The sequence below is a fragment of the Rattus rattus genome, chromosome 2 (assembly GCF_011064425.1).
Source record: "Rattus rattus isolate New Zealand chromosome 2, Rrattus_CSIRO_v1, whole genome shotgun sequence".
In the NCBI taxonomy this organism is placed as follows: Eukaryota; Metazoa; Chordata; class Mammalia; order Rodentia; family Muridae; genus Rattus; species Rattus rattus.
This window is the reverse complement of record NC_046155.1, coordinates 79,697,050-79,723,383: the sequence shown is the minus strand read 5'-3', so window position 1 is coordinate 79,723,383 and position 26,334 is coordinate 79,697,050. Positions and strand designations below refer to the sequence as shown.

Here is a 26,334-nt window from a genome sequence, read left to right as displayed (position 1 = left end):
AAAAATCTATTTACTTATTTTATGTATATGAGAACACTGTAACTGTCTTCAGACACACCAGAAGAGGGCATCAGATCCCATTACAGATGGGTTGCTGTGGAACCATGTGGTTGCTGGGAATGGAACTCAGGTCCTCTGGAAGAACAGTCAGTGCTGTTAACCACTGAGCCATTTCTCCAACCTGAAATAACCTGCATTTACTCACTCACTTTCTACTCACTCTTGACCTACTCCCCTAGATTCTATCTCCTGCACACCCCCTTTCTTTTTTCAAGACCTGGAAGCTCAAACTGGCACCTGGGAAGAAAAGGAATGGAATGCCTCTAAGTCTAAGACAAACGGCTAACATTGTGAGTCCCAGGCTGCATGTACTATATCTGAAATAAATATATAAACACATTCAATTTCCCTCACCATTTAAACATCCATCTTAGAATGGTACCTTTAATCCACCCCTAACTTTAAATTTTCAAGTTTTCACAACCAGTGTGTTTCAGAGGAGTTAATTCCCACTTGAATCTGACTTTGACTTTCACAGTTCTATATCCAGTTACCTAGTAAGCATTCTTTTTGGGTGATTTCTAAATACTCAAATGAATCCTCTTCTTAGAATTACTGATACCAGGGGTTGAGGATTTTTTTTTTTAGAGATTTATTCATTTATTATATATAAGTACACTGTAGTTGTCTTCAGATACACAAGAAGAGGGCACTGGATCTCTTTACAGATGGTTGTGAGCCACCATGTGGTTGCTGGGAATTGAACTCATGATCTCTGGAAGAGCAGTCGGGTGCTCTTAACCGCTGAGCCATCTCTCCAGCCCAGGGGGTTGAGGATTTAACTCAGTGGTAAGGCCCTGGTCCTGACCTTAGCTCTAGGAAAAAAAAAAAAGACAAACCAACCCAAACAAACAAACAACAAACAAAAACAAGGTAACAATTACTGATTCCATCACTTATCAACCCACCTTTATTCTTGGCCTTCCCAGACAGAACCTTTGCTCACCAGGAGCCAGAGTCCAGCCTGATCTGCTTACAGCTCAGTCTCTCTTCTTTACTTGCACAATGAAGTTTACACAAGACCCCTGGCTACCTGGACTGATCCTAGAAATAGCTCAGCACATAAAAGGTCCCTATATCCCACATGGTGAAAGGGAAGAACCACTGTAAGCTGTCCTCTGACTTCCACAAGTACACTGTGGCATGTATGTACAGCAAGTGCGCACACGCGCGCGCGCGCACACACACACACATACACACTTATGTAAAAACAAAACGAGTAAATAAACAAGAGGTTAATATAATCAAAATGCATTGTATACATAAATTAAAAACAACAAAAAGTTGCTAGCATTCTAAGCTAACTGAAATATTCCTATTGTGCAAATATTATCGACTATTCTAGTTGTCTAAGCAACCTTTGTTTGTGTACTATACATGCACCAGTGCACATGAGGCCAGGTATTCCTCAGGTATCATCTACCTTTGTCTTTTCTTTCACTGGCTGACCAGTGTGCCCTAGATATCTAGTTGTCTTTGCCTTCCTGGTGTTAGGATTACAACTGTGTCATTGTGCTATTTCCCACTGGTAAATGAAGTCAGACACACGCAAACATTTTACCAACTGAGGAATCTTCCCCAGCCTTGTAAGTATTTCTTATTTTTGAACTGATAAGAACAGACTGGGAAAAAAAAGTAAAACAAGACAAGCAGAATGTATCAAAATAAATATTTATTAACATTTACTGCATATGTACAGCTGTAATAGCAGATGTGCAAAGAATGACTTAAAACCATTAACCTGAAAGTAAGTATAAGCAAACGTTCAGTCAGTAGTGCCACCATCAGAATAAAATTAAGTTTGTGGGAAATACATTCAAGTAATCACATAAAGTGTCATTAAGATATTGTATTCTCAAAAAAAAAAAAAAAAAAAAAGAGGAAACACCTATTTGCCTCTTAAAAGTAGCGGTATATGAATATATTTCCATCCTTTTGTCCGGCTAACAGGTGAGAATCTGTACCTGACCATTTAACCAAAGACCAACTCTGGTCAGAGACAGGTGGGAGGAGAGCCGTGCAGTGACCCAGAAGCAAATCCCAAATGGCAATTGTCCCAGAAGTCAGGACTGCTGCTGCGACATGATCTTTCACATCCCCTTCCAGGAACCTAAGACAAAGCAGAGGAGACAATTCAGATCTCACATCAAAGGCTTCAAGGACTCAGAAATGGCTCTGTGGGACAGGCACTTCACTAAACACCCACGTTTAATCCCCAGGATCCCCAGGATGGCTACCGCACACTTACCATGACACATGCCTCCAACAAAATGTATTAACTAAATGTACAACACTAAACTTAAAGCTTGAAGGAAAAAAAAAGATGCTCCTAAGAATCAGCCAAAAGCAAGCCTGCAGTCACCGAATGCCCGTACAAGATGGCTGCTGGCCGGGACAGCACCGTTCAGTGGCTGCATCTTATACTGCCCAGCACTAGCTCACAGACGCTGCCTCCCTCCCTCTGCTAACCACACGCAGCCTCACCTGAGTGACCTTGCTCTGCTAGTGTCTCTATCTCCGTCTGTCTTTATCTGTCTCTGTCTGATCCCCCACCCCCACCCCATTTCTCTGTAAGACTTTAGCCCTGAATCGTACCATACCCAGGCCTGTCACAACCACCCAAAGACACGCACTCTCCCGCAAATTTTTGAGGCTGCCTCAGTTTTTGGTAGTCTTAGGGGTCCTTAGAACCCATAAACATGACACCATGCCAGGTTCTACACTGAACTATATTCCCAGTTTTTTCTTACTTCTTTTCTCAAAAAAAAAAAAAAGAAAAAAAAAAAAAAAAAAAGATATTGACTTATTTATTTTCTATGTTTTTATTTATGTGAATTTGACCCATGGAACCCACATTGTCCTCAGACCTCTACACCCACTTAAAAATGTAAAAAATAAGCAAAAAAAATCCAAACCAAAACCAAAAGCAAAGGCTCTGTAGTCTGTGCCTGGGCTTAAATTCTAAAGACAACTAAGTGTTGTGTGACCCTGAGCAAATTAACCAGTAATTAATCAGTAATTAACCAGTAATTAATCAGTAATTAACCAGTAATTAATCAGTAGATGAGGATAGTAAGACAGTTACTTCATGGCGCTGTTGTGAGGATGAGAAAGAGGTACCTTAAAAAGGTACCTTGGGGCCTCAGGATGAGAAGTAGTCAGCAGTTAAGAGCACTGCTTGGGCTGCTGTTCCAGAGGAATATAGTTTGATTCCCAACACCCACACGGCAGCTCACAACCATCCCAACTCCAGTTCCAGGGAATCCTGACATCTTCAAGCCTGTAATAGGACCCTGGGCTACTTTGTGGGGTCTCTCCTTCCACCCTTCACCGCTCCTCTTCTTCCCTTTCAACCCCCTAAAGATAGAGGAGAAAGGAAAGGGGTGATATCATTAGACTACTTCCTGCTGACTAGGGGTGTCGAGTACCTTGGGGCATGTTTGATCTTCACAGTCAGGATATCTAATTTCTTCTTTTTGTCTCTTTGCACCTGACTACTTGACAAACTGCACCCAACAGCATCCAGCACGAGCCCGTTCTTTCAGTGCTCTAGCATCTATGTACCCTTTGACTAGTCCCCAGAATTCCAAACATCACACACGGGCAGACGCTATCTGCAGTCAGAAAACCACGCCTCTGCTAGAGCACGAGGCAAATCATAGCCACTGCTACAATGCAGCCCTGTACCCCCACACCTAGGATTAAAATGAGCACATATAATATTTCTGTGTTTTTTTTAAAAAAGAAACCAAAAATCCAGAATCTGAACTACACCTTATATTGAAAAGACCTTCCTGAAGTCCATTTAAAAGGTCTGTAGGTCTTCCTAAAAAACATATTTATTTTAAATTATGTGTTTGTGGGTAGGTATATACGTGTGACAACTGATGTCTAGAGGTCAGAAACATCCTTTGGAGCTGTCATTATAAGCAGTTATAGTTGTTCTCTGCAGTAGTAGCCGTGCACTGATTACTGGTGATCCATCTCTCCATGTTCAGATCCTGTCTTTCCTTAAAGACAATGTTTTACAAGTGCTGACGTTCAATAGTGGCTCTTGCAGAGGCCTGGTTCAGTCTCCATCACCTGTATTAGGTGGTTCACAGGCGCTTGTAGCTCCAGCTCTAGGGAGCCAACATCTCCCGCCTTCTCAGTCACCTGAACTTGTACACACACGCTTCACATGCACAAGTAACTAAAAACAACACAAGTTTTAAGAAAATATTTTAAGCCAGGTGGCGGTGGCTTTAGTCCAAGCACTGGGAAGCAGAGGCAGATTAATCTTGAGCTCCAGGATAGTCAAGGCTACAGAGGCTCAGCGGTTAACAGCACTGACTGCTCTTCCAGAGGACCTGAGTTCAATTCCCAGCAACCACATGGTGGCTCACGACCATCTGTAATGGGATCTGATGCCTTCTTCTGGTTTGTCTGAAGGCAGCTACAGTGTACTCAGATATACATATAAAATAAATAAATCTTCAAAAAAAAAAAAAAAATCAAAGGAATGTTTTCTATAAAAAAACTACCAGTGAACCACCTCTGTACCCAATAGTCTTTAGCATCTCATGTTTTCTATTCTAGATTTTAGTGACACAAAAGTACCCAGCATAGTGCCTTCAGAATTACCTCACCCTTGAACAGTAGTCACACACTTACCTTCCAGCCTGCCCCTGAGGAAGGGAGCACAGCAGAACACCCACACTCTGAGCTGTCATAGGGTTAATTGCCAGCAGCTGAAACACAGGGCTGCCAAAGGCCTGGCTCTCTTTGGCACAAGGATGACTCAGGACAATAAACAGGAGCCCCTGTTGTAGGAGAGAAATAACCAACACGACCATCAAGAGTATGTGGGCGGTGGTGACAAAACCAGCGCAGAAGGAGTGATCCACAGACTCCTCAACACGCGGGATATAACCACTGCCTTCCCTTCATCCGCACAGCTGAGGAGACTGCCACACTGGGCTTCTGGAGCCTCACCAGTCTTGACAATCATGAGTCCAGCGGACTTCTCAGGTTCCTATACTTTAGACACACCTTGTGCCATCCAGTGGGAAAGGCTGGTACAAATATGGACGTCACAGAAACGCGTACAAGGAATCCTCAAATTGGAAGTACTCATTTATAAACAAAATCTCAGAAGTCCCACAAAGTGACAAAAAGAAACCATCATCTGTGGTTTATATGGAAAAACCCACGTAAGCCCTGTCCTTGCTTTGAAGGTCAGTGAGTAATCGGTATATACCAAGTATGCCAGTTACTTAAACGGAAACAGACAAGCAAACAGCCACATTCTAGAAACAGATTCAACCCTCGTAACAGATTATAAAAGCTAGATAGTCTGAGCTACATACTAGGTTCTAAACCAATCCGGGCTACATCATGATTTTCTCCCCTTTTTCTTTGTTAAGTAGTCAGGGTCAAGCTTGATAACAGGGATAATATTTTGACAAAATTCATAGTTTGGAAGTAGGTCTTTAAGTCATACAGGCAGAAAATGTGACAAGCAATCACACTGCACTAACACATTTTTATTTATAAATTTCAAAAAGAACAAACAGGCTAGGAATGTAGCTCAGTCAAGGGAGTGCCTGTCTTGTGCCAGAACGTCCAGCACTGAAGAGGTAGAAGCAGGCGGAATCATAAGTTCAAGGTCGCCTTACTCAGTACATAGTTTCAGGCAGCCTAGACTACACGAGAACTCATCTCAAAACAAAACAAAGCAAAGCAAAGCACACTGCCATCCAGTGTTGAAAAGACAAGACAGCGGGAGGGCGTGCTGAAAGCCACTGGTGCTCCCCCACTAGTGAGACCAACGAATAACACAAACACTGAATGGCCCTGGGTCACTACTCACCATCTCCGAATAGGCTCTGTGACAGACACAAGTTTGGTAAGAGTCATCAATGTGCATCTTTTTCAGGAGTTGGCCAGTTTTTAAATTCCTAGACATCAAATAAGTGAGGTTATTACATTCTTTTAGTAAAATGATTTTCACATAGTATGCTTCTTTTCCTTTTTTTTTTTAAAGATTTATTCATTTATTATATATAAGTACACTGTAGAAGAGGGCATCAGATCCCATTACAGATGGTTGTGAGCCACCATGTGGTTACTGGGAATTGAACTCAGGACCTCTGGAAGAGTAGTCGGGTGCTCTTAACCACTGAGCCATCTCTCCAGCCCCCTTCTTTTCCTTTTTTTTTCCCCCCCCGGAGCTGAGGACCGAACCCAGGGCCTTGAGCTTGCTAGGCAAACGCTCTACCACTGAGCTAAATCCCCAACCCCTTTTCCTTTTAAAGATAGGGTGTCACTATGCAGTCTAAAACGTGTGCTCCTCCAGCCACAGCCTGTCAGGGCTGGTATAGGCCTGCACCACCATGCCTGGTTCAGATATAATGTTCTTAATTTGTTACCAACTATTTTGGAGGTAACAACAGAAGTCCCTAAGGGACAGAGCACTACATTTTGTTTAGCCACACTTCATATACTACTTCTTGTTTTTTGAGATAAGGTCTCACTAGGTGGCCTAAGCTAGTCTAGAACTCCTTATGTAGAACAAGCTGGCCTCACACTCACAGAGATCAACCTGCCTCTACCTCCTGAATGCTAAGATAAAGGCCATGCACCACCACGTCTAGTCCTTATACACCCTTATTAAAAGTGTAATGGCAGGTTAACTTTGTCAAAAATTGAACTTGATAGTTTAGCCTTGAATGGACTCTGCTATACTGTGGATAACCTCTTCTCATTCTACTCAGTATCTTCCACCAACTCCCTGAAGACAGCTACAAGTTATACCACTCACTATTATGATTTGTTTCCCCAAACACCACCTAAATCTCTTAACTTACACATATGCTTGCCTGCTTGTCTGTTTGCAAGACTTACTGAATATTTATTTTGTAGCAGTCAAGAGGTATACCAAGTATGTGGCTGGAGCCCATGGACGGCAGAAGAGGACATCAGATCCTTCGAAATCAGAGTTACAGATGGTTGTGAGCCACCATGTGGTTGCTGGGAATTGAACTCAGAACCTCTGGAAGAACAGTCAGTGCTCTTAACTACTGAGCCAGCCCCTGACTCTGCATCTTAGAAACAGTTCGAAGGTGTTCTTTTCCACTTATCTAGGTTCGTTTTCTTGGCAAGACAAGGACAAAGCTTCTAACAGTGGAAAAGAGAAAACCACAGTCATGTCTGTCTGCAGTCTCTCTTTCTCTGAGGCAGCATCTTTCCTCATGTCCAGCTGTGGGATTACATGAATAGACCACCAGACCCTGCCCATGCCCAGCATAGCTAACCTTGACAACTGTAAGGCAGAGGCACATTCACATAGAGAGCGAAAGCTTACCAGATCACAATGCTGTTCACAGTGGTAGTACCAAGCAGGGCTTCCTGCATCCCGTGGACCTCAGCGAAAGTCAGTATAGTCTCATCAGGAGGCATCAAAAGCTGTTCATCTTTGCTGCTGTATTTAAAACAGTACTGAAAATCACTTTGAACCAAAACAATTTCTAAGTAGTTCTTCTATAGGTTACTAGACTATACAACACTAAACGAGAGCTGCTCTTCCAGAGATCCTGAGTTTAATTCCCATCAACCATCTACAATGTGATCTGACGCCCTCTTCTGGCATGTGGGTGTACATGCAGATAGAACGCTCATATAAAATAAATAAAATCTTTACTTTGTTAAATTATTTTATTTATTTACTATAAATAAAATAAAAGCCAACAATACCAGAAAAAAGTTTCAACTAGAAGATACATGTTCTACATTTTCTACAATAAACACACCTTTTTAAACTCATCTTCTTGAACATGCTACAATCACCTCAAATTCACTCTAGCCAATGTTAATCTAACAAACATTCTGTTTAAATCTCTTTTCTTCCATTCCTACTCAATATCTGAACTACCAATCAATGCGGTGACCAACCCTGAACACTGACATCATTTTCCCTTCCTCTTCAGGAACTCAATCAACAGGTCTATTCACTCTCTACACTCACTTCTCACAAATCTGTCTTCTTTCCTTCTCTACCAACACTTCCTGGCAATTGTTTGATTAGAGCCAGGGTCACCTTGCTGTCCAGGCTGGTCCAGTACTCGTTGTATAGCCCAGGCTGACTCCCTCACTCCCACCCTCCCAGCTTCTGCAGGTGTGTACCACCACATATAGTTCATTTCCTTGATTTAAGGACTCACTGGTCTCTTGCCCAGACTGCCATGTTGGTTTGGGGCTAATAATGACAAATAAGATTCCTCCCCTCTGTTATGAGGAAGGACAAAAGCAGTGAAGAAAACAGACTGAGGTAGAGCTCAGTAACAGAGTCCCATCCCCAGGACTAATATGAAATAAACTGGCAAAGGATAGGACATAACAAAAGGAAAAAACGTTTTAGTTCAGGTTGCCACGTGCTGACCCTGAAGTACCTGAGAAGTGACTATTAAACAAGCACATAGGTCTAGAGCCTGAGAAATAGCTTAGAGCTAGAAGTGCATGTCTGCAGGTTACATCTAGACAGGCAAGGAAGCGAGGAATAAGGTACCTGTTCCTTGGCCATGCTTGCTACCACACCTACAGCAGAGAAAATCAGGTTCTTAGGCATCCACTTTCCCTGAAGCCTGAGATAAAATGCCTTTCTTACAGGACAGAGAAGACCAATCAATACTTTTCTTACCTTCCATCTTCAGCAAATGTCATGATTTGTATTTGTTGATTGCAAAAGGTCCCAGTGCTACTAACCAGTCTCCTCTTTGTCAGGCCAAGCATAGCTTTTATGTCTCCAGATTGCAGGAGGACTTGCTTTTCACATTCATCACCAGAGGAGCACAGCAACGCCCTACACCAAACACAAATTTCAGAAGCCAGGAGTAAGCCGTGGGCAATAAGGCACTGAGTATAAATTTTAAATAGCAACTTCAATCACAGATGTCAGTCTACACATGGCTTCATTTTTTAAGGATTTTAGTGTGTGTGTGTGTGTGTGTGTGTGTGTGTGTGTGTGTGTGTGTGTAAGTGTGCATACATATGGATGTGGGTCCTTGTGTGTGTGTGTGTGTGTGTGTGTGTGTGTGTGTGTGTGTGTGTGTGTGTGTGTGTGTGTAAGTGTAGGCATACATATGGATGTGGGTCCTGATACCAGAAGGCTAAAAGGCTTAGACTCTCCGGGAGCCAGAACTCCAGGTGTCTGCAGGGCAGTTGGATTGTTACATGGGTGTTGTATTCTGAATTGCTAAGCCACCTCTCTAGCCACTAGATTTTTTTGAGACACTATGTAGCTCTGGCAGGCTTTGAAGTTGCTATGTAGACCAGGCTGGCCTCAAACTCAGAGATTTGCTTGTCTCTGTCTCCTGAGTACTGGAATTAAAAGCTTGTACTATCATGTTCAGCTAGATAAAATTTTTGAGAGAGATTCATGTAACCCAGGGTAGCCTAACAATTCTCCTTCAGTGTGCCACCATGCCTGTATCAAAATTCAAATTCTTCTATGATTAAGATAAATTACTTTTATTTTCAATTACATATATTTGTGTGCCTGTGTGTGGGTATGTGCTCCTGAGTGAAGTATCTGTAGAAGCCAGAAAATGATATCAGATCCCCTCAAGCTAGAGTTACAAGTGGTTGTTAAGCTGCCCTATAAAGGTGTTGAAAATTGAACTTCAGTTCTCCTGTAAGAGCAGTATGCACTCTTAATAGCTAAGCCATCTTTCCAGTCCCCTGAAAATTTTTTTAAACTTTTATGTGTATGTGTGCATGCCTGCATAAGTTTATGTATGCAACACACATACAGGAGCCCACAGGACAGAAGATGGTCATGTCTCTGAGCTCTGTGTGGGTCTTCTCTGAGTAGTAAGCACTGTTAACTATTGAGCCACCTCTCCAGCACTCTCAGTGTTTTATTGTTTTGAGTGAGGTTCTTATGCAGGTCTTAAGGGTCTTATACAGCTGCTGACCTTGAACTCTTAACCCTCCCATTTTAGTCTCCCAAATTCTAGGATTGCAGTATATCACCATGATTGGCCCTAAACTAATTTTTTTCATAAAAGATTTACTTATTTTATTTTGTGGTTGTGTCTTGAGTGTATATGTGTATAATACATGTATTTGTAGGTACCTGGAGAGGTGAGAAGAGGGTGTGTGATGGTTTGTATATGCTTGGCCCAGGGAGTGGCACTATTAGAAGGTGTGGCCCTGTTGGAGTAGGTGTGTCACTGTGCGTGTGGGCTTTAAGACCCTCATCCTAACTGCCTGGAAGCAAGTATTCTGCTAGCAGCCTTCAGATGAAGATGTAGAACCCTCTGCTCTTCTTATACCGTGAATGCTTGGATGCTGCCGTGTTCCTGCCTTAATGATAATGGACTGAACCTCTGAACCAGTAAGCCAGCTCCAATTAAATGCTGTTCTTATAAGAGTTTCCTTGGTCATGGTGTCTGTTCACAGCAGTAAAATCCTAACTAAGACAGGGTATGAGATTCCCTAGAACTGTAGTTGTGTGCCACCTTATGTAGGTGCTGGGAACCACACCTGGATCCTCTTTAAGAGCAAGTAGCCTTAAACACTGAGCAATCTTTCCAGACCTGAAACTCAAAGATGCTTTGATACTGCTTTTAATACTGAAGTGTGGGTTGCAATGTGTACTCAAAATAACTGAAAGGAACAAAGATGGTGGAGTGCCAGAGCATGAGAGAGGGCACATGTAGAGTCTTTGAAAACTGCATACCTGATTTCTCTGATTTCCAAACTTCCCAAAGCTACACATATAAGACTGTAAACATCAGGCACTGGAACTATTTGTAATACTGGAACCTACATAAAAGAAAATTATATTCAGTTACTTAGTTTCATGAATATTTTAGAAAAAATGTATTACACTTCTCTTCTTTATATTACTACTAGCCTTCTTTTTACTTTTATTTTGTGATAGGGTCATAGTAAGTTGTGTAGGCTGGCCCTGAGCCTGCTAATCACATTCTCTTGAATTCTTATGGTATCAGGACTATGTGTGAAATATGAAGATTCAGAAAAATCTTTGTCTGCCTCTCTTACAACCTTTTAGTGTTTTGATTTGGTTTCTGGTTTTTCCTTTTTGAGACGGTGTCTCACTACGTATTCCTGACTGACCTGAACTTAATATGTATACCAGGCTGATCTCACTGTCTGCCTGTGCTTCCCAAGTGCAGGGATTAAAAGCATGTGCCACTCCACCTGGGCCCTCAGAAAAACCTTCTTACAAGCTCTAATCTAACTGCATGAGCTGGATGTGGTAGTGTGGACATATAAGTCCAGTACTATGGAAGCTAAGGTAGCAGGGGTCATAAAATGAAGGAAAACTTGGGCTACACTATGAGACCACTATCAACACCCTCCCCGCCAAATAAACAATTAAATAGCAATATGTGTTAGGAGTCAGGTTAGTATTTATTTTAATTTTTCAGGTAGGGTCTCCCTATGTTGTCAAGGATGGGCTCAAAGTACTGGCCACAAGTACTCCTGCCTCAGACTCCTGTAGCTAGGACTATACACTTAAGCCAAGTAATACTATCACACCAAGGAAATAAGTGCAATTTAATGCAATTTATGCCTCTAACAACCAAGAACTAGTAAATTCTAGCAAACAGATGAAGAGAGCATTAAGGTGCCATTTAAAAATTATTCTAGGGGAGTGAGTAGCTTAAGTAGACCTGAGTTCCTGAGTCTGCGGCCAGTACGGCCAACACAGTAAGACTCTGCCTCCAAAGGGCGGTTGGGGTGGACTGGAGAGATTACTCAGCAGTTAAGAGCTGTTCTTATAGAGCACCTGGATTTGGTTCTCAGCATCTGAAACAGCCTACAACTGCTTGCAACTCCACTTCCAGAGGATCCAAAATGCTCTTCTGGCCTCTGTGTGCACCTACACTCATATGCACACATTCTCCCCAACATACATATTCGTACTTAAAGATAAATCTTTATTAAAAACATGTGTCAAAAAGCTGGGAAGCTTGCTCAGGGATCAAAGTGTGAAATTAGAATCTGACCCCCAGAATCCAGTGTAAAAAAGTCAGGTGAAGTAGCAGGTACTTGTAATCCTAGCTTTCGGGAGGCAGACACGTAGATCTCTAAAGCTCAAGGGCCATTCAGCTTAGACTACTTAGTGAGTTTGAGACCCTGTCTCAAAAATCAAGACAGACAGCTCCTGAGGACTGACATGTGATATACACATGTACTCAAACCTGAATACATAGATTCACAACCTACACACATACATATACACATATACATAAAGAAAGGAAGGAGGGAGGTAGGGAAAAACAAATAAAAACTCCTTTATGTTTAGGGGCTATAAGTGAGTTCAGTGGCAGATCATGAGCTTAGCATAAATAAGGAAAAAAGGAAGGGAATTTTATTAGTCACTAAGCAGATAGATGCTCACTGTCAGCTGTGTGCAAAGGCCAGTACTCAAAGCTGTGAGTTCAGGAAAAAGGAGTACAAAAACATATGATTATACAGAAAACCCAGGCATGTGCTGTGTGCCTGCAATTCCAGCACGTGACAGGGAAAGGCAGGCGAGTCAGGAGTGCAGGGTAAGCTTCGGTACATGGGAAGTTCAAGGCCACTTGGGCTACATGGAGACCTTTCTCAATATTCCCCTCTCACCAAAGAAACGAATATGTAGAAACACGTAAATGTTTACACGGATTAAAAAATCTTAAACAGGCTGGTAAGATGGTTCGACAGGTAAAAATATTTTTCATATAAGTGAAGACCTGAGTTCAATCCCTGACACCCATACTGGAAGGAAAGAATGATTCCTGAAAGTTGTCTTCAGACTCCCACACTCATGCACATACCCACACTCATATATCAAACACAAACACACACTAGTAAGATAATAGTAGTAATAATTGAACCAATATGAAGATGAATACAGATAATACATGGAAAATAGAAAAGTGCTTTGGTGAAGAAGAAATGTGATTATCAGCAGTTTAGCCATCAGACTAGACAATAGACAAATAATGCAAGCTTCCCAATAGACCGGCGGCAGAACTCCACCTGCAGGCAAGCATGATGAAGCAAACAAAGCGTTAGGGTAATGCTGGAGTCTAGATGGTGGGCATGTGGTACTCCATGTAAACTTTAAGTCTGAGATGTCTCAGTCACAGTAAATGTTGGAACATGAGTTTGCAATGAAGAGTCACAGATCTCTGTTAAGCTGTTCATTCACATCACAAATGACACAGATCCACTTTTTAGACCTGAGGCTTGGACATACCTCTGTGAAGTGCCAGGTATGAACTTTCTCCCACTGCATAGAATCCAACGGTTTCCAAAGAGAAACTACATCTTCACAAGCAGTTATGATACATGGCTCCTTAGTACCAGCTCTTTCCCACCACATGGCGCTCACATCCACAGAGCAGGAACTGGAAGGATTCTGACCCAAAAGGAGATATTATGTTAAAGTTATGCCTAAGGAAAAGAGTAAGTACCAAAGGTAATGAGTTACAAAGATGAGAAGAAATACTAGCTACATAAATGAAGTTCTATGCAGGTTATAAGAAAGAGCTGTATACATTTTATGTCACACACACAGAAAAACCAACCCCTAAAAATCTCTTAACCCCAGAACTAAATAAAAGGTTTTAGACTACATAATTCTAGAATGGAATACATTCTAATTTCTACACACACACACACACACACACACACACACAGAGAGAGGGAGAGAGAGAGAGAGAGAGAGAGAGAGAGAGAGAGAGAGACTACGTAATTCTAGAATGGAATACATTCTAATTTCTACACACACACACACACACACACACACACACACACACACACACAGAGAGAGAGAGAGAGAGAGAGAGAGAGAGAGAGAGAGAGAGAGAGAGAGAGAGCCTACAAACACTAACCTGTTTGGAGATTAAAGATGCTGGTGAACAACCCATCAGTTAAAGAAAGAATAAGATTGAAGAAAAAAGATCAGGCTGGCCTCCCAAGTGCGTGCGTGTGCGTGTGTGTGTGTGTGTGTGTGTGTGTGTGTGTGTGTGTGTGTGTGTGTGTGTGTGTGTGTCTACCCCCCCAACCCCACCCCCAACCTCACCCCTGGCTATCCTGGAACTCGCTCTGTACACCAGGCTGGCCTCAAACTCAGGGAAATCCGCCTGCCGAGTGCTGGGATTAAAGGAGTACCACCATCCCCCAGCAAAAATGCCATTTTTTTTTTTTTAAAGATTTATTTATTTATTATATATTGAGTACACTGTAGCTGTCTTCAGATACACCAGAAGAGGGCATCGGATCCCTTTACAGATGGTTGTGAGCCACCATGTGGTTGCTGGGAATTGAACTCATGACCTCTTGAAGAGCAGTCGGGTGCTCTTAACCGCTGAGCCATCTCTCCAGCCCAAAAATGCCATTTTTATTAGAACAAGGAGAGCACTATGAGTCAAACCCCACGAAGCATAGCCAAAGCAGCAGCATCAGAAAATATAAAATAGATAGCATACAGCTTAAGGATAATAAAGACACAAACAAACAATGAGAACAAATAAAAACAATAAATGAACCAGGTGTGGCAGTGAATACCTGTAATCTGAGTACCAGAAAAAAAGAGGAAAGATGATCCCAAGTTTAAGGGCGGCCTGAGGGACACTCTGAGACCTGAGCTCAAACACCAAACGAAATCAATATAATCAAGAGCTAATTGCTTTAAAACAAGCATGAACACACATGGCAGAGGCAAGAGGACTGGAAGTGTGGCTCATTTGGTAGAATACTCGCCTATCACATACAATCCCTGGCTTTAATTCCCTGCACCCAATAATCTAGTCACGACAGAACACACTGTTAACTCAGCACACCCACCATTTGGAAGGCCACAGTCAGCCAAATCAGGAGAACAAGGCCAGTCTGGTATATATGAGACCCTGTCTCAATTAATTAAGTTAAAAAAACAGGAGAATGGAAAGATTTAACTGCATATACACTGACAGAAAAACACCCGGAACCATTAACATACAAACTTGAAAGTATGAACAAAATGATAAGTTCCATCTTGATCTAAGGTATTAAAGTTGTCCCGAGTGAAGGACACAACGAGACCATGGCCCACAGAATCAACAAAGCAGAGCCCATGGGGGCTCAGAGACTGAAGTGACAGTCACACATTCTGTCTGGGGCTGGGCTAGATCCTCTGCAGACAGGTTTTGGTTGTTAGTGTACCTGTGGAACTCTTTAACAGTGGAGTGAGGGGCTATCTCAATCTTCTGCCTGCTCTTGGGAGCCTGTCCCTCCTACTGGGTTGCCTCATCCAGCCTTGTGCCTATTGCAACTTGTTAAGTCATATTCAGTTGACAGCCCTGGGAGGCCTGCTCTTTTCTGAAGGGAAACAGAGGAGGGGATCTGGGTGAGCAGGGAGACTGGGAGGAATAGAGGGGAAACTGTGGCCAAGACATAATGTATAAGAGAAGAACAAATAAAATAAATAGGTAAATAAAATTGACCTCAGAACAGCTTTGCCACAGAGCATAGGCACTATCCCTACAAAACCATTACAGAAAAGGAGCCTGGAGCTCAGAGGCTAATCTGTGAGTAACAGGCAGCAACACTTCTGTGTGTTGGACCTTCTTTCTCGGCACCACTGGTTTTCAACTGGGAAAGACTCCAAAGACTCGCGTTCATCCCCAGGATTCTCAGCAATGTTTGGACGCCTTTTTGGATGTGGCAGCTAAACATTTACTGCATCAAAACCCAGAACTAAGATTTTCTTTTTCTTGAGAAAGAGTTTACTATGTAGCCCAATCTGACCTTGAATCTGAGAGGCAGCCTAGACTGGCCTCACTCATTCATGGTCCACTTGCCTCCTGAGCACTGATCTTGCAAATGTGTGCCACCATATAGGACCTATTTTCTTATAAATCATAAAGACGGTCTTGAAGAATATCATATCATTTAGTAGCACAGGCATGCGTAACTCCTGTCTTCCTCTCCCTCACTCTGTCAAAATATCTGATTTCCATAAATTACTCAGGTTATTTAAATGAACTTAAATTCACTAAAAAAATTAAGCCAGATGTGGAAGAACATGGCTTTAATCCCATTACAGTCTTGGGAGGCAGTCTTGGGAGGCAGAGGCTAGCCTATATTGAGACTGTCTTAAAAAAATAAAATAAAATAAAAAAATTAAAAATAAAAAAGTTGTTCTTGGCAATAAGTTGATGTATAAATTTCAGATAGATAATTCAAAGCATAACTAAATACTGTGAAAAGAATTAAAATCTGCTTTTCTGCATTTGTTTCTCAATATATTTAATAATATTAAACAAACAAATAAAACAGCTCTCCTCGCCAACCCATTCAATGTTTCACATTTAATATACAAGGCACACAGTAACAGGACATTTTGCTGACCTTTAACTCTGAAACCAACTGTAGGTTGCCTGGGTTTAAACTGTCACAAGCAGGGAGATCTGCAATTTCAGTCTGTGGAAAAAGAAGTCACACTGTGAGCTTACGTTATGTGATGCTTGCCTTTCTCACTCACTCATCAGCAAAGCTACCTTAGCTACCTATAACAGCACAAAAGCAAATGCAACCATTTCCCTGTGAGTAAAGAGTAGGACCTTCCTTGTGTTTTTAAAATACATAATTTAGGGAGCTGGAGAGATGGCTCAGCAGTTGGGAGCACTGGCTGCTCTTCCAGAGGACCCAGGTTCATCCCCAGCATCTTCATGGCAGCTCACAATGTCTGTTAACTCTAGTCCAGGGGCTCTGACAGCTCACATAGACAAAACACCAATGCATATAAGATAAAAACAATACATAATTTAATTAGCCTTAACTTTCCTAGAATGAGCTTAAGGTTTACAATGAGGACATGTCAAACAAATGTAATGAAACTCTTTTTGACTACAGAGAGGCCAATGGGGAGAACATCGTGCTGTCCATATTCACTAAGACATTTCATCGTTTCATCAGAGAGAATTTCACAAAGGAAACGACTGTACCTGTTCGGTGGAACGTTCATGTAACTCGAGGCATGCACTTCCACAAAGCTGATCTTCTCTGAAAGTGAATGACTCAATGGGTAGAGGTGTTGCTTGGGGGCCAGAGTCACTGTCACAGGCAGCTTGTCCTTGCCTACCTGACACTTGCAGGCTGGTATCCAGTTTTGGTGAGCAGGCTGAACTGTCGCACTGTTTATTCTTATTAACAAGACTGTTTGTTTCTCCCAAGTGAGAAGGTCGGGATGTAGAGCAAGGCTGTCCAGCTTCAGCAGATAGATTCTCACCGGTTGCTTGGGAGCCAAAAGCTGGAGTCCTGCCTAAGACGGGGAAAGCAGGTGAGCACAGGCAAGCAGTAGACCTGCCACTGTTGTTAGGTGCAGCGGTGTCTGTGGGAGTGAAAAGCACTATGGATGAAGAAAGGCCCTTGCTCACTGGCTGCCATCTCAGGGTTGGCCCTGGATGGCATGCTTCTCCTGGTAGAACAGTGAGCTCCACTTCCAAGCCCTCTGTTTCCGAATCTATCTGCAGTTCCTCCAGAACAGCATGCTTTCCTTCTGTAGGAAGACTCTCACCACAGTTTTTTGAGTCAGGAGACTCAATCAGTTTTTCTGAGTAGGACTTCAATTTCTCAAGTTTAAGAGGCCCAAAGTCTTCATCGGGTAATTCAAAGTCTGTGACAGTGAAAAAAGACAAGTTGCCTTAAAGTTAGGATTTTGTTCTCACAGTGCAATGAAAGCATTATTATTACTCTGAAAAAATAAAATGTTATCATTTGGGGTACATGTGCATGTTCTCACATGTGTATGTTCATATACTCTCTATCTTATTTCTGTAGGATAGGGTCTGTCACTGAGCTTGGAGCTCAGATTCAGCTAGACTGGTTGGTCAGCAAGGTGTCAGCCACAGAAAGGAAGGAAGCGCCAACATGTTCTACAGCATGGACACAATGCTAAGGGAAGCAAACAGATGGGAATGCAAAGGCCACCCATCACATAATTCCACTTACATGAAGTGACCAGAACGCTAGCTCTCCCCCAGACACCATGCAGTAGACTGGTAGCTGTATGTGGACTGGGGATGAAAAGAGTAAATAGGAAACAGGTGCCTAATGGGTGTGGGCTTCCCTGTGGCATGCCACTGAGTAACTCAGTAAATGACACTGGATTGCTCACTTAACAAAAACAGTTAATTTTATGTTATGTGAATGTCAACTCTAGAAAAAGGCTCTAATTCTCAAAAATCAATCTTATTTATTGTCCTACTATGTCTATTATAGCCATATCCCTGGGACTGTAGAGCGTGCTTAACAACATGCACTTTGGGGCTGGAGCAGTATCTTAGAGATTAAGTGTTTACTGCTCTTCTAAAGGGCCTGAGTTTGGTTCCCAGCACTCACATACTGGCTCACAACCATCTGTAACTCCAGCTCCAACATCTCTGGCCTCTGCAGGCACCTACAGCCACATGCACAAGACATACACATACACACAGTTGAAATAAAATAAATCTAAGGAGCAAAATAAAGAAAAGAACATGTACCGCTCTTACAGAAGGCCATGGTTTGGTTCCCAGAATGTGCATGGAGGAAGCGGCTCACAAGTGCCTGTAACTGTAGCTCCAGCAGGACCCATCCTCTTCTGGCCCCTTCTGACTCTACAGTCATATGAACAGATCTACACATATATGCACATAAACAACTTAAGACAAACACATCTCTCTCCTGATCCCTTATGCACTAGGCTGGGTGTGGTGACCCAAGCCTTGAATTTGAGATTAAAGAGGCATAGGCATGCACACCCTTTTGTATCCCAGCAGTCAGGAGGAAGAGCTAGGGGATTATTATGAATTCCAGGGCAGCCTGGTCCACATAGGAGGATGCCAAGAGCTACATAGAAATACCTTGGCTCAAATTAAAAAACAAACACACATGGGGGGGGGAAGAGAAGAGAAGGAGGAGGAAGAGGGAATAAGAAGGGAGGAGGAGGGCTGGAGGATGGCTCAGAGCACTGACTGCTCTTCCAGAGGTCCTGAGTTCAAATCCCAGCAACCACATGGTGGCTCACAACCATCTGTAATGAGATCTGATCGCTCTTCTGGTGAGGACAGGAGAAAACTATACATAATAAACAAATAAATCTTAAAAAAAAAAAAAAAAAAAAAAAAAGGGAGGAGGAGAAAGAAGAAAGGAAGACCCAGCAACCACACAGTGGCTCATCTGTAATGGGGTCTGACACACTGTTCTGGTGTATCTGAAGACAGCAACAGTGTACTCATATACATAAACAAACAAATAAACAGAAGGAGAAGAAAAAAAAGGAAGAGGAGGAGGAGGAGGAAGAGAAAACCTTAACAAATCAAAACCAGAAAGCAATATCAAAATCTTTGACCTGTTTTTATTGTTATTAAAATAGGTTTGGTTGCAGGTTTGTTTTATCCTTGACATAAATGATGCTTTAAAAACATCTATTGTATTAATATCAAGTTTACATATGAATAATAAACTTGATAATGGAAACAGAAAGGGCTTTTCATGGCAGGGAACTGGAGAGATGGCTTAACAGTTAAGAGCACTGAAGCATCACACGGAGACTCACAGCTTTCTGTGCTCCAATCTCAGAGGATCTGACGCCTCTTCTGGCCACCACTAGCATTGCATGCATGTGGTACACAAGCACACAGGCAGGCAAAAAACACACACATAAAGAAAATAAAGTCACAACAGATCATTTCAAAGTATAAAGCAAAATGTCTAATTAGGCAAGGTAGCCCAGTACTCAGGAAGCTAAGGCAGAAGGATCTTGAGTTCAAAACCAGTTTGAACTAGATAGTGAGATCCTGTCTCCAAACAAAATGTTTCTAGATTATTATTGGTGTGCATATTTTTTCTTCCTTCCTTTCCTTTTGAGACAGGTCTCACTATGTAACCCTGGATGGTCTAGAACTCAGAAATCTACCTGCCTCTACCTCGGCTGTGATTAATGGTATGCAATACTATACCTTGCCTTTTCTTGTAAATTTTTGTATCATTGGTTAAGGTAAGGAAGAGCCATGCTTCCTATTTTTAAATGAATGAATCCTAGCTTGTAAAGGACATCTATGCCTAATGGCATATAATGAACAGTTTGCTCCCTATGTATGCACAAAGTTTTATGAGAGCACAGTAAGTTACACATTGTCTGTGGCTCCTCCTGCACCACAACTGAGCAGCTGAAAAATGACAAGCAAAATATCCACTACCTATATTTGCAGGCATTTGCTCATTCTCTCCTTAAAGCCCCAGTGATCCAACTTTCCTGTTGTTTATCAGGTATGATTAACTTCTCAGAAAATGAGTAAAAAGCTTGTTAAATTCTTGTTTGCTGTTCCGAAATCTTATGTTCTACAGACAACAGTTATGTTATCCATAAAAGTTCTCAGACTTTCTACTATATGAGTTTTTTTTCTGTAGTTTTACCTAATACATATTCCATTTTACTATGGAACCTATGAAGTACTTTGGAGAGTAACACTTACCTTAGATTCTACCCGTGGATGAGACTGTGCTGTACCTGACTAGGTAAGTAAGCACCTTTGCTATGAGTTTTTCAAGCATACCACTGACCTCTGGTGCCATACTGTACCCTCCCTCTGCCTTACTTCCTCAACTGAAGATGAAGATGATCACTGCCTTGACTAGGGCAGTGATAGAAGATTCAGTAAGTTAATACTGAACAGTATTTACATGTACCAGGTACACAGTGATGATCTGCTGTCACACCAAGTGTCATCAAACGCAATCTGACTTGCCTTAGATTCTTACCATGAATAATCACGTCTCTGTTCTGACACTTATGCTTTGTGAATTTGCCCCTGGTCCTGTTAACAGCCAGGGCGGCACAAGGAGGGAAAAGCAGCTGATGGTGACCCACTGTGGAGGTGCAGGCTGATGTTTGTTTCCTTCTGTGTCCTCTACCTGGTGGCCGTGCAGTGGCTTTCTTAGATCTGTTGTTGGCAGGTCCCAGAGGAGAGCTGACCTCGACTGGTGAGATTAGTTTCTGAGAGAGGCTTTCTGAACTTGAGTGTCCTATGCTGGTGTCCAACATACCACTTTCACTTTGGTCAGTTTCTTCACTGGAGAGGACTAGATTTTTAGTTGCTTTGTTTTTCTTTTTACGCTCTTTCTTCTTGACACCCAAATGACTTTGAATTACAGCTTCCAGAGCTATTTTCCTCTGACAATCTGACATATGACGGGTTGTTCTAACATAGTACTCTGCAGGAAACAGAAGGCCTTCAAGCATCGTACAAGAATGTATTTGACTTTCTGTGGAGGGAGGAGAGACTGCTGCTGGGCTGAGGTTCTCAGATAGACCAAGAATTTCATCTTCCTCAAGATTTTCATTTCTCCCATCAACAATGTTATCAGATTTTAAAGATCTAGAGTTTTGGGTAGTATTTGCTGGCAAGTTACTGTGAGTGAGGTCATTTACAGAACACGAATTAGGACTTCCTGGCAGCTGACTGCCAGCACTCACAGGTTTATATACTGCTGGGTTATCTGTAAAAATAGTCGTTTTTTTGTCTTGTGCCACCAGGTTTATGGATGAAGCTGGGCCCTGAGTAGTAATTTTACAGCTACTGTTAGGAGGTGTAAGTTCAAGGTGTCCACCATGATTGCTGTCTGAAGCAGTACATGAAGGAACTGTAGTCTCCCTAGAGACATTGTTTCCTCTCACAGGTGTATCAATACCTCTTTCTGATTTGCCAGCTAGTACAATTAATCTACCCCCTCCGTCGATTTCTGTGACAAGGGCTGGAGGGTCAGGAGTTTGAGACTTCAGACTTAAAGGGTGAGTCTTTTCAGTTTCTGGGGCCCTAGGACCCTTGCTGCTGACTGTTTCCTGTCTATTTTGGTGCCTACCAGGGAGCACAAGAGAACTAGTGTCAAAGAAATCGTCCTTTTCCTGTAAAACAGATGATCTCTTCCGCAGCTTCTTTGTTGTCCCTGGAAATGCACTCTGCCCTTTCTTACCATCAGGGCTGCTGGTGCTATGTAAAAATTGTCCTTGGATGTCACCTGCTCTTGGTGTATGTAAGACTTCTTGGCCACTTTCACAGTTAAAGGACTGAGGATCACCATCAAGTATCTGAGAGATGTTTTCTCCAGTCTCCTCATCAAGATGGTCGCTTTGTAACGCGTCACAAGGAAAGCCTTTATTTATAGGTTCTGCGGGGGGAAAGTATGTATAAATGAGACTCAAATAAGACCAGGTAGTCACAAGAGAATCAAAAACAGACCCATATATACATAGAAATATATACATAGCCATTCAAACAGCATTTTTAGTCAAAGAGTAGCTCTGAGACTGAGGTAGAAGGCCTGCCATGAGTATGAGGCTAGCCTAGGAAACATTGTAAGTACCAGGCTATTTATAGCTCTGTGGAAAAACATCACATTAAAAAAAAATCGTAACTAAAATAAATTTAAAAATAACTATGAGTTAAAAACTCATTTTTCCAATTACAACACTGAATATAGTTCTGAAAATTTGAGGAGAAAAAAAAGCAACTAAATTGGCAATCCAACTGAACACTGGGTATTGCTTGAATTGTACAAAGTAAATTTTGTGTTACTTAACTCTATTGCTTCTTTTCCATGGGCTGTGAAAAAAATAACATCAGCCAATTGGGGACTGAATACAAAACAAGTGAAAATGAATGGCTAATTTACCAGAGTGGCTTAGCTGTGGGGAGATTTCCTGCTGGGGCACACAATCTTCTATTGCTTTCTTAGAGTTCTTAACCTTCTCAGCTCTTTTGGCACGCTAGAGAAAACAAAAACAGCCCAAAAGGAAAAAAAAAAAAAAAATCAATTTTCCTTAAAGCTTTATTACCATCATGAACCTCTCTTCCCACTAGGTGGTGCACACCTAGCACCCTGAAAGCTGAGGCAGTGTTGTGGGTTTACTTATTTTATTATATTTTTATTTATTGTGTAAGTGTGTGGCACACATATAAATACCCCCATGCCTTAGAACTTCTTAGTAGAAATCCGAAGACAACTTTCCTTACAGCATGTTACTCCTGGGCACTGAGGTCACTGTGTCAAGCTTGATAGCAGGTGACTTTAGCCTCTGAGCCATCTTGTTGGCCACAGGTTTATGAGTATAAATCAAAATGGATTACACAGTGAAGCCATGTTTCAAAACCAAAACCAGACCAACAAAACCTTTTACATAGTTTGTGCAACACTTTAATTTGACCAACTATGATTCACTCACCTGAAGGCGAGCAAGTGTCTTGGTGTATTCCTTTCTCAAAAATGCTAGCTTTTCCTTCAACTGGAAGAAAAACATTAACAATTCTGAGCAGAGGAAAGGTGAGATCAGAGGGAATGGATATAGTGCCTATAGGGCCTGAGATTGCATATGGTGCCCAATGTGCATAGCTCAGTAGCATCATCCCTCAGCAAGATCAGTACAGGAAGAGAAGTTTTCCCACTCAAACCTTTTCTCAGTTCCTACAAAGGATCAAGCTGTCTTAGGACTTTCATGGTGGTTTCCTGTCATATGGAGCAATTCCTATGGATTCCTCAAGCCTCAGTTTGCAGGATTTCTTTCCTAGGATGGGCTTCAAGGTTCTTGCTCAAACCAAGTTTAGACATTCTTCTTTTCCTCTGTGCTCTTCTCAAAATTTACTGCACCATTCGCTATGCTGTCCATTTTCTCCTGTATCTTTCCATCACTTTGAAAAGCAGGGACCGGCTGTTACCATAGTCAATCAACCAATAAATGCTCATTATCAATGGTCCAGGAACTTGCAGTAGTAACCAATACTCACCCCTCAGTGACATACGCAGTGTTAGTTATCTCTGGTACTTGAGGTACAAGGTGGTTAAGGCAATTACTTGTAGTGAGGAATGCAGATAACATTCAAGAGCACAGATAAGATCTGTCATAGTAAGAAGTACCTAGATTAATCTGGGTGACATAAGTAACTAGCTTCCTGTAGGAACTTCAGGAACTACTTCAGGGAGTGTAGTCATGGAGGCATTCTGAGCGCTACCACTTGCACCTAGATCTAAAGGAAGGAATTAGTCTTGTGAAAACAGTGTATGTGTAATTATTGTAGACCCCACAACTAGGAAAGCTCCATGGCGGACCTGGCTCATACATCTGAAGAATACATAGAAGAAAGGCAGTGAGTTCCAAGCCAGGCACGCAGCAGGCATTTCTACAATGCTTTTGCAAATAAGTTCATTTAGGCTATGCTAAATTACCAGTCCCTGAAAGTTTAGCTTCTCTCTGTCTCCTTAGCTTCTGTGGTTGAAGTGCTCTCTCAGCAGCAAAGCCATCCTTGTCTTTCCTTTGGGAACCCTGCACTCATCCTTCAGACAACTGCTGCATTTCTATCCTCAGTATATTCCTTTTAAAACAACACAAAGGGGCTAGCAATGTATCTTGCTTGGCAGAGTGCTCATCGAGCATGCGCTTTGATCCTCTGCACCGCATAAACCCAGATTTTTGATGAACACCCGTAACCCCAGCACTTGGGAGGTCATCCTTAGCTTCCTAGTAAGTTGAAGACTGGCCTGGGATACAAGGTCCTTTCTTAAGAGCACTGTCTGCTCTTCCAGAGGTCCTGAGTTCAATTCCCAGCAACCACGGGGTGGCTCACAACCATCTGTGGGATCTGATGCCCTCTTCTGGTGTGTCTGAAGACAGTTATAGTGCACTGTAACTGTTTTGTATTCAGTCTTAAAAAAAAAAAAAAAAACCTCCACAGACCAAAAAGCAGCAAAAAAAGCTGCAATGAAAGTTACTAACAACTTAAACTTTTTAAACTTAACTTAAGCACTTTGCCCACCTCAGTTCCCCAAGCATGGTGTGGACTTCAGAGCCCATCCAATTCTCAGACAAACAGTAACAAAAATGGCTGATACCATCATAATGTGCTTCAGTTGGTCCTAGGGATGACTTTAATGTCCATTAACTCAATTAACATTCACGATAACCCTAATAAGTAGATTTTACTATATAATCACCTTCCTTTTATAGATATGCAAACTAAACAGAGAATAAGTAGTTCCTCCAGGGTGCTGCCATTTATAACTGCTCCATTTAAATCCCCTAGGCAGTACCTACAGCTGTGGCTCCAGACCCCTGAGGGGATTCATATCACAGATTTACATTTTGATGCCTAATAGTAGCAAGTTATAGTCATGAAGTAGCAATGAAATTATATTCGTGGATCCTCACAACATGAAGAACTGTATTAAAGGGTGGGTCACAGCATTAGGAAGGCCCAGAGTCTGTGCTCTTAACTTCTGTTGTTATCATGTCCTCAATCAGTAAGTGGGGGTTATCTTGTTTACTTGTAAATGATCTTTACCACCCTTCGAAGGTAAGACAGGATAGGGCAAATTAACGTGAATGCTAACTTTGCACAGCAAGCGCAAGAACACACAAGCAATATTTAAGTCTTGCAGGAGAATATACTGAGCTGGAAAGAGATGAGAGCTCTTCCAAACTACTACACTAAATTTGTATGCACACACACACAGAGAATAACTACTCATTATATGTAATACTTATATTTTTTCTTCCCTTCGTCCTGTTCCAAAGTGGGTCTTAAACTTAGAGAAAATCAGCTGCAGAACCAACCAGAGTATACATTATGAACATCCCCTTCTCCTATTTTGGAGGTCAAGCCCTAAATACACAAACACGAAAATGTAAGTACAAGACTATTGAAAGATTTATGTGAAGGGGCAGGGGTGGAGAGGATGAGAAGAGGGCCTCTAGGTTTACCTATATGTAAACTTTTACACCTAATATTTATGCAGTGCCACTAGAAGTTGGGTTTGGCTAATTTGCATTTTAAGTTTCACCACGAGAGCAGCGCGCTTGTCTCAATGACTTTTCATGGAAGGTATGTCGGAGGACACTGCCTCAGATACAGGAACCAGGCTTGAAAACCCAAGTTAAAGCCCTGGGTCACCCTTCCCGCAACCCGGGCACCTTTTCCTTCTCCGCACAACTGAGGGGCTTCCCGGAAAGCTCTTCCATCGGGATGGAAGACAAACGCAAGGAGCAGCCGTCGCCAGCCTCGAGCCTGTGGTCACGGGGACCCAACCGAGCCTTCCTGGGGCCAGAAGGAATCCCGGGGAGAAACACGGACCTAGTCCACCCTCACTGGGTGACTGGCGAGCCGCATAGGTCCCGCGCGCTACCCGCTCTGGCCAATTAAAATTGCCGTTTGCTCTGCGCACGCGCAGCTGGAGACCGCCGAGCGATCGAGCAGGGCT

The 26,334-nt window shown here is 42.3% G+C and overlaps 1 protein-coding gene across 4 annotated transcripts; it reads right to left on the bottom strand.

The window, feature by feature from the left end:
• Window positions 1-1,712: 1,712 nt before the first annotated feature.
• Palb2 (partner and localizer of BRCA2) lies at window positions 1,713-26,222 on the bottom strand. 4 transcript variants are annotated; one of them, XM_032892731.1, is made up of 13 exons: window positions 26,048-26,222; window positions 23,309-23,368; window positions 22,759-22,852; window positions 20,848-22,254; window positions 17,049-17,719; window positions 16,453-16,524; window positions 13,316-13,477; window positions 10,781-10,866; window positions 8,738-8,899; window positions 7,406-7,522; window positions 5,912-5,999; window positions 4,714-4,862; window positions 1,713-2,170 (listed from the first exon to the last, which is right to left on the bottom strand). In XM_032892731.1, the coding sequence occupies exons 1-13, from the start codon at window positions 26,093-26,095 to the stop codon at window positions 1,960-1,962; spliced, it is 3,327 nt and encodes a 1,108-aa protein (XP_032748622.1). In that variant the 5' UTR covers window positions 26,096-26,222; the 3' UTR covers window positions 1,713-1,959. The 4 variants fall into 4 exon arrangements, with proteins under 4 accessions (XP_032748622.1, XP_032748623.1, XP_032748625.1 ...); XM_032892732.1 differs by having other exon boundaries at window positions 7,406-7,519; XM_032892734.1 differs by lacking the exons at window positions 22,759-22,852; window positions 26,048-26,222 and adding an exon at window positions 23,868-24,663.
• Window positions 26,223-26,334: the final 112 nt, after the last annotated feature.